Source organism: Lolium rigidum, chromosome 2 (genome assembly GCF_022539505.1).
Source record: "Lolium rigidum isolate FL_2022 chromosome 2, APGP_CSIRO_Lrig_0.1, whole genome shotgun sequence".
Taxonomy (NCBI): Eukaryota; Viridiplantae; Streptophyta; class Magnoliopsida; order Poales; family Poaceae; genus Lolium; species Lolium rigidum.
Window position 1 is genome coordinate 16,741,068 of NC_061509.1, and position 15,152 is coordinate 16,756,219.

The 15,152-nt window shown below is 43.7% G+C and overlaps 1 protein-coding gene and 1 long non-coding RNA gene across 2 annotated transcripts; both read left to right on the forward strand.

The window, feature by feature from the left end:
* The first annotated feature begins 799 nt into the window (after positions 1-799).
* LOC124686018 lies at positions 800-1,729 on the forward strand. Its single transcript, XR_006997691.1, has 3 exons — positions 800-914; positions 1,136-1,223; positions 1,427-1,729. It is a non-coding gene; the product is annotated as an uncharacterized LOC124686018 (long non-coding RNA).
* Positions 1,730-4,672: 2,943 nt separating this feature from the next.
* LOC124691346 (calnexin homolog) lies at positions 4,673-8,036 on the forward strand. Its single transcript, XM_047224631.1, has 6 exons — positions 4,673-4,789; positions 4,898-4,967; positions 5,940-7,069; positions 7,254-7,325; positions 7,412-7,528; positions 7,654-8,036. Exons 1-6 carry the CDS (start codon positions 4,712-4,714, stop codon positions 7,789-7,791), a joined length of 1,605 nt encoding a protein of 534 aa, XP_047080587.1. The 5' UTR covers positions 4,673-4,711; the 3' UTR covers positions 7,792-8,036.
* The last annotated feature ends 7,116 nt before the right edge of the window (positions 8,037-15,152 follow it).

Sequence of the window (15,152 nt, forward strand, 5' to 3'; positions counted from 1 at the left end):
CGTCGTCCACTCCTGGACCCGGAATACCGACGACGTCTCCCGCTTCATCCCGGCCACATCCTTCCGCCCCTCATCAGGTACCGACTCCTACCCCAGCAACTGGAGGGCCGTCGACTCCCGCCACGGCCGCGTCCTCGTCAGGCCTGTTCTGGGCAAATATGGACTCATCCCCGGTGGATACATCGTCTGGGACCCTATCACGAACGGCCGGTGGGGAGTTCCATTCCCCAGCATGGGTTACCAATCCTCGACGGGTGCAGTGCTATGTGCCAAGGAACACTGCGACCACCTCGGCTGCCATGGACATCCCTTCCTCGTAGCCATGGTGGGTTCACGCCAAGGGACCACGTCCGCCTGCGTATACTCATCCGAGTCTGGTTTGTGGAGCGACATCATCACCTTGAAGCACCCCGATTACATATACGAGACCGGCCGCAGCATCCTTGTGGGAAACACACTCTACTTTCCCTTTGGCACGAGTTACAGAGTTCTGCAGTACAAGTTGGGCGAGCAGAAATTATCTGTTATTGATGTGCCAAAGGTGTACCGGAAAGAGCGCCTTGTGTTCATATCGGCGGAAGACGGTGTGCTCGTGTTTGCGGGGTTGCGAGAGACTAGGCTCTATCTGTGGTCAGCCGAGCCAGCTGGTCACAACGGAGCTCTGGCATGGGTGGAACGCAGGGTCATTGAGCTTGAGAAGCTGCTCCCCCCAAGGGCCTTTGAACCCCGACCTCATCCGATTGGTGGACGCTACGAGAACGAACCCAATGTGTCTGGCTTTGCAGAAGGCGTCGTCTTCTTGAGTACAATGGCTGGGCTGTTTACGGTTGAGCTCAGTTCAGGCAAAACCAAGAAGGTTGCCAAAGTGAAAATGGCTAAGAATGTCACTCCTTGGTCAAGCTTCTACACTCAAGGTAATAGCCTTTCAGTTGTATCTTAACACGTGGCGCTATGATATGCTACTCGCTTTCTTGTGATTACTGAATGTCTGAATTCTTGATGTGCATTCTAAGTAAATTCCTCTTATGTTAAGGCCACAACAGTATTAACGGCTGACTTTATGTGAGAGCTATAAGAACAAAGATTTTATGAAATTGGAATACCACGACTTCTTATCTAACTGTATCTTGTTCAGACCATGCTAGGCGCATGATGCCACAGCCATGACAAGGGTCATCCATCCATCTATCAAGCCAAGCATGAACTGCCTGCCATTTTGCATGGTGAGATTTTAATTGATGAGTTAGCCATTGTTCTTATTAACTACTACAACACTGATCCATCTATGCTAATACTTCAGTACTTGAGGATTAGCCTGCCAGATGGAGCTCCATGGCATTAGCTCGTCATATTCAAAGTCATTGTATATTTGTCGTTATTATTGCAGCATACTAAAGCACTAACACTAAACCATTTTGGCATGTAGAGGAGTTCTGGAGCTGCATGAGTAATGGCCAAGTTTATGTGGAGAAATGTGGAGCCTTTTGGGGTATGATCTGAAGCATGGAGCCTTTGACTTGGTTTCAGAGGAACACTTGCAATCAGTTTGTTCCTTTTAGAGGAACGGTAGCTTTCTGGTCAGTTAATCCAGTACTAGTGTGGCCATATAATTATGTGAAAGACTTTTACACTGTCATGACGGTGTGACTAAATGTTTGCACTATGTGTGCTGTCACTGAGACTTGTTAATTTGTGCTGTGACAACTGCATGCTCGTCACATGTATGAATATCCAGAGGTTGACACAGTTTGTGCGTCAGATCATGCATATATAGAGATAGAAGGAGGCTAGTGAACAAAAACCATGGCTCAAGAATTTCCGAAAGCCTGGTCCATTAGCTTTATCTCTGTTTTCACTAGCCTGCACCTATGTCTCATTTAGATCCAATACATAACCAAGTCTTCAAAGTTCAGACATCTAAAGAATTCACAGTATACTCAATCCACTTGCATTGCATACAGAGCCTTCTTCCATGTGAGAAGTTGCTTGTAGGAAATTTCGAATCCAATGGCAATCCCAAAGAGCATCACCAGCTGGGTTCCCAAAACCTGCCTCCAAATGAAAATGGGGGGCGCCGAACAAAATTCGGTGCCCAACGGCGTTCCCCAAATGCGTCTCATGCCCGACGCGGCCCAGTTTCCTGTCTGGCTTCCTCAACCCAGAGGGCACGCCATAGACGCACTAGACACGAGCCACGGGCGACGTGGCGCAAGGCGGGCCACACTTGTAATAGACAGAAACGGAAAGGCGGTACCTTTTCCTTAATGGTGCGGCCGTTTTTTGAGTAGCTTTTCCTTAATGGTGCGGCGGTTTTTGAGGCCGAGGCAGCTGATACGTCTTGTTGAAGCTGCGTCGTACCCACGCGTCGTTGTCGCGCCTTCCCCACATAGCTCCTCCTTCCCGCCCCTTCGTCTTCTCCCGCCTCCATTTCCCGCCTCTTCTTTGCCTATAAAACAAGCCACTATCGGAGCTCACCACCACTCTCGCCTCCTATCAAACCCTAGCCCTCCCGGTCCACCGCCATTCTCAGAACACGACGTGCGCTGTCTCCACTCACCTTCGCCGCACTAGCTTCTCCACCACCGCCATTTTCCTCGCTGGACTCGCTTGTACCCACAACAATGCTGCACCGGCTCGCGACCACCTACTTGATGCTAGGTACATTGAGATTACCAGTTGAACAGGTTCAATTAATGCTTTGTACATTGAGATTACCGTGAAAACACCATTCTTTGTAAGTCCCAACGGAAATCATCGGACCCCTGCATCAGCTGGACTAAAGTTAGCCGTTGTAGCAATTCATTCCAAGATGCCAATCGGGGTCCAATTAAATAGCGTCTGAACGCCGTAGCCGGTGGGGATGTTTCCATTACCTTTGCTAAGGTATCGCCTTTATGCCGTACAATATTATACAAAGCTAGATATTTATTCTCGAAGGTGGTTGCTCCCAACAATTTATCCACCAAGAATTTTATCTCCAACCCTTCTCTGATGGATAAAGAACCATATTGGAAAACTGCTTTTTAGTCGCCATAATACCAGCCCAAAAATGAGAATCACCAGATTTCCATACAATCTGAGAAATCGCTTTGGAGCTGACATACTTTCTCCGCAACAACGTTTGTCGAATGCCATCCTCAATTAACAACCAAGCAAGGCTCTGTTTTTAACCTTGAGATCATGGACACCAAGTCCACCTTGATCTCTAAGACAAATAACACTTCATTTTGTCAACTGGTATTTTTTTTTATTATCTCCCAGCTACAAGAATCTTGATCGGAAATAATCCAATCTATTCAAGACTCCTCTAGAAAATTGAAAGAAAGAAATCATGTATAATACCATGTTTATAATGACTGAATTTATGACCTTTCACCTAGAGACAGTAATTTTCCTTTCTAACTATTGCCAAAACCAAAAAGCCAAAAAAAGCCACAACAAAAGGGCTCTAAGTCGTTTCTGTAACATATCTAGCTTGCATCCAAAAAGTTCGACGTGTAGGTTAGCATCGTCTTGGGCCTCGTCAAAACGAAACAATTCACTCTTATGGAAATTTAAGACCTGATAACTACTCGATTGCTGATAATATTAATTTTAAATTTCGCGCCCTTTCCAAGTCATGTTCCGTAAAAAAATTGTGTCGTCGGCATATTGAAGGATAGGTAATCCACTATCAAGAATTGTGTGGTCGGCACATTCAACTTTCACACCCTCAATAATAATGGCTAGCATATCCACCGCAATATTAAATAACATTGAAGATAGTGAATCACTTCGTCTCAACCGTTTTTTTTGTCTGGAAGTATCTACCAACATCAACATTAAATTCAATGGCAACACTTTTTCCAAAAACAAAGTTATTAATTAAGATACATTACTTATCAGAAAAACCTTTCATTCTAAGAGTTTATTGCAGAAAAGACCATTTAACGTTATCATATGGTTTTTGAAAATCGATTTTGAGAACTACCCGATTCAACCTTTTCCGATATAACTCATGGAATGTTTAATGCAAGCTTACTACATTATCGAGGATGTATCTACCTTGCATGAAATCAGTATGAGTGGCATGCAAAATGCATATAAACTTTGTAATTTATTGACACATATTTCCACATATTTGCAACATATATGATGTTATATCCATGTTTTGGTATACCAAACTTAGCCGCACCCTTCTTTCAAAAGCAATTCGTTGCATCATGCGTTGCGGGTGGAGAAGGACAGGTTTGAACAGAAAAGTCTATTATACTACCTCTGTCCATAAATAGATGTCTTAGATTTATCAAATTTTGGATGTATATAGACACTATTTAATGTATAGATTCATCCAAATTTAAATAAATATAAGACATCTATTTATGGACGGAGGGAGTAGTTGAGCAAGATCGGACTGACGAGTTGTGAAGGACAAGGCAAGCACCAAGCAGTCAGTCAATTACAGAAATCAACAGCATCCATCTACGTGGAGCCGTTGGTGGGTCCAAGCGTCATCACACGTACGTGGCGCCCTCCGGTTGGCTCCCGCCCCGTCCCGGCGCCCTCTGATTGGCCGGAGCGACGCACGCCACGCAGTACGCACATCCCCGACCAGCACGCATCTCCACCGTCGCATCGCACGCGCCGCCCCATCTTATACCCCTCGTTTCGGTAGAGTAGCAGACAGAAAATTTTCCGTCTGGAGAAGAAGAGAAGATCCGGGAGGAGGAGGATGACGGGAGCGCGCGCGCTGCTGCTGCCGCTGCTGCTGATCTCGGCGCTCTTCGCCCAGATCCGCGCGTCCGACCCGGTAATTGATCTCTCAGACCTCCAGCCACGCTTTTTTGTTGCTACCTGCGGTTCGTTTTCGCTCATTCTGGGGTGAGATTTGTGATGGTTTGGTTGGTTGGCGGTGCAGTTGTTCCACGAGACCTTCGACGAGAGCTTCGAGGGGAGCTGGGTCGTCTCCGGCAAGGAGGAGTACACAGGTAGTAACCAATCCTCTCGTCTCGTCTCGCCTCGATTGCGCGCTGTGCATGTTTGGTTCGATCTGTGACAGATCCGCCGTGGGTGGGTGAGTTTAGCTTAGCGGGCGTCTGGGTTTCTGATCTGGCCGTGCGGTCCTCTGCTAGCTTGTGAGTGAGGTTCTGAATCCGATCTGTTAAGGTAGCGAGGCGTTGGGCCGCTTAACTGTCGTGAGATCCAAAACCTGTTGTGTTCAATTTTTAAGACAGATGTTTTTTTTAAAGTACTTCATGTGATGCATTCATTCGTGTGGGATCTGCCACAGTGCCACGCCATCCAAACCCTTGGACTTGTTGAGAATAACAACTCCGCAGCTGCTAGCTTGGTCGTTGCCAGTTTGGTAGATATGACGCCCACAACTTGATTGAAAATTCCCTATGTTTGGAGTGAATTGACTGTATGTAGTCTTGTTACTGCCTTTTGTATGATGATAGTTACTCCCTGCCCATGAACTGCATTTTGAACATAGAGCATAGGCAGCACTAGTCTACATTTTGTAGCTCTCTGCAAAATGTATTGCTCTATATACAGCTTCCCTGGTAGCAATTTTCTCTTCACATCACCACCTGAAATATCTATCATATGATACAAGCAAAATGCAGCGCCTAGTTCTTTAACTACCCAGTATTACTAAATGTGACATATGGCCTGGCAACCTTATAGTGGTGATGTCGTGACATTGTTTCTGATGACACGGATTTTAGTGGTGATGATGATATGATAGTGTAGCGATTAGTAGGCACCTATCTGTAACAGCATGTGCTTTGCAACTCTTGTCATATAGTAGTTCATTGCTTACCATGTCTTTTCTAAACTAGGTTCTGCCTGTCCGCTAGTTGCCTGTTCAATTCCATTTACTGTCAAAATTTGTCCTTCAATTGCCTGTAGTTTTGCTTTGTCGTGGATCAAATATATTGATGTAATCTGCAATGCAGGTGTTTGGAAGCACGCCAAGAGTGACGGCCATGAAGACTATGGCCTCCTTGTTAGCGAGCCTGCCAAGAAATATGCCATAGTCAAAGAGCTTGATACCCCGGTTACTTTGAAGGATGGGACAGTCGTCCTGCAGTTTGAAGTGAGGCTTCAGAAAGGCCTTGAGTGTGGAGGTGCTTATCTCAAGTACATCCGCGTTCAGGACACCGGATTGGACACCAAGGAATTTGACAATGGTACTCCTTACACAATTATGTTTGGTCCTGACAAGTGTGGTTCGACCAACAAGGTGCATTTCATCCTTAAGCACAAGAACCCCAAGACTGGAGAGTATGTTGAACATCACCTCAAGTCCCCACCTTCTGTTCCATATGACAAGCTCTCTCATGTCTACACGGCTATCTTGAAGCCGGATAATGAGCTGAGAATTTTGATTGATGGGGAGGAGAAGAGCAAAGCAAACTTCCTGTCTTCTGATGATTTCGAGCCAGCACTTATTCCATCGAAGACGATTCCTGACCCTGACGACAAGAAGCCAGAGGACTGGGATGAGAGAGCTAAGATCCCTGATCCAGATGCTACTAAGCCTGATGACTGGGATGAGGATGCCCCAATGGAGATTGTTGATGAGGAGGCCACCAAGCCAGAAGGATGGCTGGATGATGAGCCTGATGAAATTGACGATCCTGAGGCTGCTAAGCCTGAAGACTGGGATGATGAGGAGGATGGTGAGTGGGAGGCACCGAAGATTGACAACCCCAAGTGCGAAGAGGCACCTGGATGTGGTGAATGGAAGAAGCCAATGATGCAGAACCCTTCCTACAAGGGCAAGTGGCATGCACCCATGATTGATAACCCCAGCTACAAGGGAATCTGGAAGCCCCAAGAAATCCCCAACCCAGAGTACTTTGAGCTTGACAAGCCTGACTTTGATGCAATTGCCGCCATCGGAATTGAGATCTGGACAATGCAGGATGGCATCCTGTTTGACAATATTCTTATTGCCGATGATGAGAAGGTAGCCACCTCTATCCTGGAGAAGACATGGAAGCCCAAGTTCGATGTTGAGAAGGAAAAGCAGAAGGCTGAGGAAGCTGCAAATGCTCCGTCAGAGGAACTTTCTGAAATCCAGGTAATTCATTTGTTTTTGACGTCTACCAGACATTATTTTTGATATTCTTTTAGTGAAGCAACAATGCTTGTTGACATTGTCAGATTCATCTTTTTTCTGCATGTTCCAGTTTTTCTTTTTATTAAAACTTTGATGTATCACTGCGTGCATGACATTCCTAACTGATTTCGTTTGCATACTGCAGAAGAAGATCTTCGATGTTTTGTACAAAATCGCCTTCATTCCGTTCTTGGAACCTTACAAGACCAAGATCATTGTAGGACTCAGGAACCTTATCTCGTATGTTTGAACAGCTCGGTATCTTCTCTGAAAAATGACGACAGATCTCTCTTTGTTTCGCAGGAGCTAATTGAGAAGGGAGAGAAGCAGCCCAACATTACGATTTCGATTGTGGCCTCAGTCATTGTTGTCCTTGTCAGTGTAATCTTCAGAACCCTCTTTGGTGGCAAGAAGGCAGCGGTATGTTATTCTGGCAGCACCTCTATTGCTTGAAACCTGAACCAACATGTTAATTCCGTCAGCACCTCAATTGCTCTATTGCCTAAAACCTTAACTAAAAGACTGATCGTAACTTTTGCTTCTAGCCTGCACCCGTGAAGCCTGTTGCTAAGCCCAGTGCCCCAGAAGCTGATGCAGCTGGAAGCAGCGGTGACAAGGAGGAGAAAGAGGATGAGAAGGATGACACTGCCGCACCACGCCGAAGGTCGCGAAGGGAGACATAGGCCTTGACCTTCACATTTTGGACATCCCGGCTCTAGCTTTTTTGTGAATGCCTCGAGTGTATAAGCAAAGAATCATGTTCTGCTGCTACCTCTAGTTTTAAGGGATTAGAACTTACGAACTGGCGAAAAGCTTCTGTTGTTTGTGTGCTGTCCTGAATCAGCTAGATGTGATTTTCTTTTCTTTTGTATCAGATGAAACATGAAAGGATCTTTTGATATTTAGATACTGTTCACTTGTTTGAGAATTCTGCCGGTATCTGGTTGAATCGTACGCTAGCCTTTTTGTTGCTGCTGGTGGACCTTGATAGTCCAGAGCGGCTTGGTTTACTGTTCGCTCGGTAGTTTGATGCTTTGGATGCCTATATGTATATGGCTCTATGTGGCTCTTTGTACCTCGTTTCCTTTTCTTTTGGCTTGTTACTGTTAGGAAATATTGTGGCTAGAAGTTAGCTTTAATTGTAGGCTAATGTAGCAGTTAATATTTCCATTAGGATAACTGCTTGCAGTTAACATTTGTCCATTGCAACTTCCTAGCGTTGTCTAAACGCAACCATCTCCAAAGGATGCATGTAAACCGACTATGTACTCACGACTGTTGGGTACTATAAATACCCCAGGTCCCTATCAATGAAAGTATCCATTTGCCATTCTATCTTTGTCTCTCTTCACGTTATCACGCACGTAATGCTCTGAAAAGGAGAGCACAGGCCAGAAGAAGAAAGGTGAGAAAGATGGCATCCTTGCCGCAACTAGCTTTTGCTTTTGCAAGATTTGTCGCTCGTCGGACCCATCCCCACCCCGTTGCTACCCGTCGCCGCTGGAACTCCGGTCGTCGCTGCTGGAACTCCGGCTGCCGCCGCTGGAACTCCGGTCGCCGCCGCCCGAACAGGAACGGTGGCCTCCGCCACCGCAGGGCACCATATGGTTTCCACCATCGGCGCTACGGTCCTGGTGGTGGCTTCCGCCGCCACCATCGCGGCAACCGCCTGGTACCCCGCAACAACTGCCATGGCAACCGCTGGGCAGAGCGCCGCCACTCCGCCGGAGACCCTGGACCAAGCATGGCTGTGCGCCGGGAACAAACCCCGGTGGTCGCTGCCGAACCGGCCGTCGTCGTCGCCCCGGTGGTCGCTGCCGAACCGGCCGTCGTCGCCGCGCCGGCGGTCGCTGCCGAAGAAGTGGTTGATGCAGTGTACGAAGACGAGGCCTCAGCCTCAAACGTCAGCGCGGACATCGACGAACTGATGCCCGTGCCGCCGGAGTTCGCCCTTCCACCCATGGAGTGGCTGCTGGGCGGACCAAGCGCCGGCTGGCTTGTCGACGACCCCGAGCGCGACTTCGGCGACGAGGAACTCCTGGTGCCACCGCCACCGCCACCGCCGGCATCGCCTCCGACGATGTACTACTGCATGCGGCATGGATTTCAGCCATGCCTCCCATCCCCGACGCCCTCCGACGAGGACCGCGCGCACTTTGCTCCGCCGGGTTACGACCCCGTGCCGGAGTTCTTCGCGCCACCCAACGCGGTCCAGCCGGAGGCAGCGATGGAGGAGGTCGAGGCCGTGGCTCCCGCGCCGGCCGCCCGGTGCTCCCGACCTCAATCTCCCAGCGCCGGAGAAAGAGGAAGATGAGCCAGTCCTCGCACTCCCGACGCCCTCGCCGGAAGCACGCGTCATCCTCCGCCGATTCGCCGCAGCCATGGCGGCCCGCCCCGTCGGCATCCGCAGAGGAACCTGGTCCCCCGAGGCCCTCGGCCTCAGCGGCCGCGTCGCAAACGTCGCAAACGGACAAACGGACAAAAGTTTGATGATACTTTCAAAGGAAAGTCATCAAACTTCAATGGTAAACGAAAGCGCAACCGAAACAGGAAGCCTAGAAACTCAGACCGTGGGAAAGGCACTGCAAAGCCAGAGTTTGACAAAACTAAGCTTTGCGACGAGTGTGGATGCTATACGCATATCACGCAGGAATGCCACACCCCACAACATCTGGTTTTTCTGTATCAACAATCGCTGGAATGCAAATAACCTTAAGGGAAAATGTTTGAAGCTCACTTCAACCTTCATCCAGACTGCACTAATAGAGATGGTTGTTCGCGAGATGTTCCTCTTCGACGTTGCAACACCATGACTCTCTAGCGGTCACAGGACCCTATGAGCACGGAGAACATGATCATTGAGTATGCCTCAACCGACATGTTTGGAGACTTTAACTAGTCCCATTATCTCCTTAGTGAACGATTTATTCATATCTATTTTTGTTGTTATAATAGAACATATATATTGTATTTCACAATATATTTTATCAGCACTCTGGTATGAATAAGATTGAATGTCTTCTATATATTTGATAAAGATTTCCACAATGGAAACTCTCTAATTCGGAGGGAGTATTATGCATGCAACCAATGTGCCAAAAGAGTGAAGGTACCTAATGTAACCACTTTCCTCCAAAATGAGAGCAAAAGGGGGAGAAAATTGGCCACATGAGATATAAATTCTCACATGCTTCCGCGGAACAGAGGAAATTATATTCTCAACAAGTAAATGTAGTTCAACCTCAAGTTAAATAACACATAGTGGATGTTCATCATCCAAACCCAGCACAAATGTGCACATAATTTTAAGTGTTGGGATATCGAAACACCTTGACTCCATTGTTATGGGAAATCATGAGGAGTTCAAATGTTTAATCACATTTCCACAAATATTATTGATTCAACAGAATCATACAACAAAGACTACATTTTGTCGACAAATATATTTATTCTTAAAAATTGCTAAAACCTTTAGGGCCCTGAACCAAAGTCCATGGCAGAGTGCCTAATGCACTCATATATTGGTTCAACTAGAAGTATGCAATTGAATAAGAATAGCACTCACTCAACAAGGGAGGTATTTACCATCGTAATACCAATTCCTCATAAGCATCTTCCCTCTGGAAGACAAATGAAATTTTGTTAACAACAACAAAAAAACAATGAGGTGGTGAAAAAGTGAGGCTTGTTGCACAAGGGTTCACGCAGAGACCTGACATCAATTATATATGATGTAACATACCCTATTGGTATAAGTGGAATTACGTTTCGATACTAATATTATTGGCAGTTATAAATAAACTATCCATGTAGTTGATGGATGTAGTGATTACATAATCATATGGGTCACTCAATTTGGATATCTATATTAAATCCTTAAGACTTATACATCCAAATCCAAAATAAATAGCAACATATGTGTAATAATACAAAAGTCACTCTATGACTTAAAATAGTCAAACACAAATTGTGTGGTACAATTGACTATAAGAGCTCCTTCTTATAAAGGATTACTCGTACAATAATGATTGCTTATATGCAGTCATAAACAAAATCCCTAATTGGATTCTACATGACCTTTGTATATATCGATACTTTTATCATCAAAGTCTATAATATACATGAAAGGTCCTTACAATCTTATCAAGACGGAGATTTGGATTGAACCAAGTATTAATCAAGTTTATAACTTGAGTATATTCCTTCGGAATACATATCTATCAGTCTTTACATGTCCATAAAATTTTGGAGAAATTAAATATGGATAAATAAAATCAAAGATACATATGGTCACAATATCCCTAACATAGATACAAATTCATTCATACATTGTAGTAGTGATGAAGTGATATTGGACCTCTTGTTCCATATCTCAATACAAACTACATCACGAATGCGAATGTTTTGTTGTCAACTTCTTTTAAGTGCAAACCCCAACTAAAAGTTGGTGTAAGTAATATCCTCTGATATATTTAAGGCACAAATGTTCTTGATTAATTCTCTTAGGAATATCAAGATTTGACCATCATGTAATCTACGTTGGCTATAATTACCCGATCCCGAAAATGCCATATCATAGACTGAATTCAATGAAAGAGTCTTCTAAAATAAGAATACAAAATAGACTCTAACAGCTTCATATAATAATTGAACACATTCAAGATCATGTGGTTAAGATTCAACAGAATCACCCACCATTATCTATCAGATAATACCACTTGTATTGCTCAAATGCATTAGGGTTAAATAAATAACTTTCAAACTAGGGAGATAAACACTTTGCAAACATATCATGTGAAAATCTAACAGATTTATTCACAGTGTTTACAGATTCCCACGCTCATGAATTTAAGTTCATGGATTGGTGTGAGATAACTTTTAGATTTGCAAAGTTCAGGGGGAGTAAAACTCCTAAATTATAACCCGGTGATGATCATTAGATCATATATATTGTACTCTTTTTCCCTTAATGAGTTTTCCCTAATGGTTTCTCATAAAAGGTTTTTAATGAGACGATATAAATATAAGTGTTCAAATATGCCACTTTGTTTTCTCCTTATATTTTCCCATTGGGTTTTAAAGGAGTTTTTGGTGGCACATCATATTGCACTCTTTGCAATATTTATACAAGATATATGTCGTACCTCCTATTTTCCCCACTGGGGTCTTTAAGAAAGTACAAAAGGCATATTTATTGTTCTCCAAACTCATTTGTGAAGTTTTTCCCTTCTCTAAGGTTTTTCTCATATGAGTTCTCAAGGAGACAACAATCTTTACATGTTGTACTATTATCTCCTTACTTTTCCCAAAGGGTTTAAAGGAGTTTTAACAACATATCAAATACAACTCTCCTCACATTTTTCCCACAGGGTTTTTGGGGGAGAGATTTTAAAGATGATGACTTTCAAGATGATAGAATATTTACAAAGAGCACCGTTGTTTACAAGGACATCCTCATATATAAGCAAGAAGACTTTCAAGACTATGCGAGAAGATCTTGAAGATTACATAAGATATTTTCAAGAAACAGCGTTGTCCAAGGGGGAGTGTTAGAAGTAGGATAGCTTTGATACTAAGCTAACTAGGCAGTTATTAAGGTTAGCTTAAGTCCTAAGCTAAGTAGGCAGTTACTTTTGTCCAAATGCTGTAATACCGAAGAGGTGCCTTTGTAACCGCCATATTGGCGTCTGTTCGGTGGGTATATATACCCCCAACAATCATCAATGAAACATCAGTTGATTCTCTCAATCATTGAATGCGCGTGAACTAAATTCATCCGCGTTCAAATTGTTCCTCTAGAACAAATTTGTTGCTTACCAAAATAAATTTTACTATCAAGTAAAATTAATTAAATGCATGATCATACATGCAGGAAAAATGGGTGACATCAGTAAAAAGAATTCCAAGAACTACAACTTGATGGAAGTAACTATCTATCATGGGCCATGGATATGAAAATAAATTTAAATGGCCGTGGCCTTGGTCCCGTGATTATCACACCCCCGAAAATGCTCCGAAATACCCCAAGTGGCAAAGTATGCGGCATTACATTTCATAAGGCACCACCTCCATCCCGATTTAAAAAATGAATATTTGATGGAGGAGGATCCACTAGCTTTATGGAACTCCCTCAAGGAGAGATATGACCAACAAAGAGCGGTTATGTTGCTGGAAGCCGAGAGAGAATGGTCTCTCATAAGGTTTCAGGACTTTAAGTCCGTTGCGGCATATAATTCTGCCGTGCATAAAGTTAACTCCAAACTGAGATTTTGCAATAAGCAAGTTTCGGATGAAGATTTAATAGAGAAGACCTTATGCACTTTCCATCCTCGATGAGGATATTGCAACAGCAATATCGTCAACACAAATACACGAAGTATTCTGAGCTTATATACACATTACTTCAGGGCGAGAAGCATGATGAACTTCTCATGAAAAATCACAATGCTCGTCCAACGGGTGCCATGCCGATCCCTGAAGCACATGCTAATGCTCATTTTACTAATAAATTCGGAAACCGTAAGAGGAACTTCCGAAAATTCAAGGGAAAGTGGAAGAATAATAGTCAAAGGACCAATGGTCAATTTAAGGGGAAAGGTCATTTCAAGAAAAATGATCAAAATGACAACTCTCAAGTTTGTCAAAGGTGTGGATGTGCGAATCACCGTACAAACAAATGTCGTATTCCCAAGCACCTAGTGGACCTATACATGACTAGTAAGTCTGCACGTGCAACGCACGTTCTCTATCTAGACACAAACCAAAATGTGGAAGAATCAAACAATCAAAGAACACACAACCTATAAATGGCTGATGTAATAAGAACATTTAACAAACCTACAGGGTGTTTATACTAAGAACTATGTTTCAACCTTGCAGAATGGCAACACGTGAACTCATATGAATACAATGCTCGTTGCAAGGATGCTTTCATAATCTCATATGAATAGCCTCATTACAACAATAATTTCAGAACATGTTTATGCATAAACCTAACTGTTAAAGTATTATTAAAATAACCGTGCTTTGATTTAACAAATTATTTCTTACAAGGATGGCCAGATCGTGAAAGCTTTGAATACTCAAATCTTGTGTCTTCTCTCAAACAATCGTGTCACTGGGCAACAAACTTGCTCAATACTCACTATAAATGCTAGCAACTCCCAAGACAATAAACAAAGATAACTAAACGTTGTCAATTTTTCATCCAGTGGGCACTGTTGTTAATAAATGATTAAATAAGGCGCAGCAAATATACTCACAAATGGGTAACAAATAAACCCAAGGGGTAAGCAGTGAAGCAAGTTTTTGTCTTCCCCGCCCGCGCCTAATACAGTGGCATAGGCAAAATCATTTACAATTTCGAATCCACTTTGTTTCTAAATTATCAAAAAACCAAAATAAAAATAACTCAGCCTGTTATAAATATGAGTTTGTTTGTGGCTTATGGCGATGAAAGACCGTGTCGACCCAAACAATTCGTAGCATCAAGCCATCAACCCATCCTTGTAACTTCAAAAGAGTTGGAACACATAAAGAAGTGCCTCTAGAACTCTAATATAATAAGGAATTGCTAGGACCGAATCAGAAAGTACGTATCAGAAAGCATAGATCAACAGCTGTTCAAGGAATTACAGATGGTTATATGCATGATAGGTCTGTATGTTAAGCATTAGTATAATCTGTCATTAACGTGCCAGCCTTTTTATCTATGCTACTATTACAGAAAACATGGAAAAGCTAACATCTAAGGATTGGATTTGTGTCGGTGTGCGCTCCTATCCTTTGTTTCAACAGCAACTGCCAGATGCCTTTTCCAATGTAATTTGCATCCTAAGAATTATTCAATATGGTGAAGTGCATTACCTTGTCTGAAAAGAACACAAGCTGCATAAACTGCAACTCTCTTCATGAAAGAAACCATCACGATTGATTTTCAAGTTGTCGTGTTCTTCTTCCTGGAAATGACATCAATCAACTAAAGTGGGATAAAATTATCGAGTAGCAGATGCATGCTGCACTTCTGATCTATCAAGTATAAACA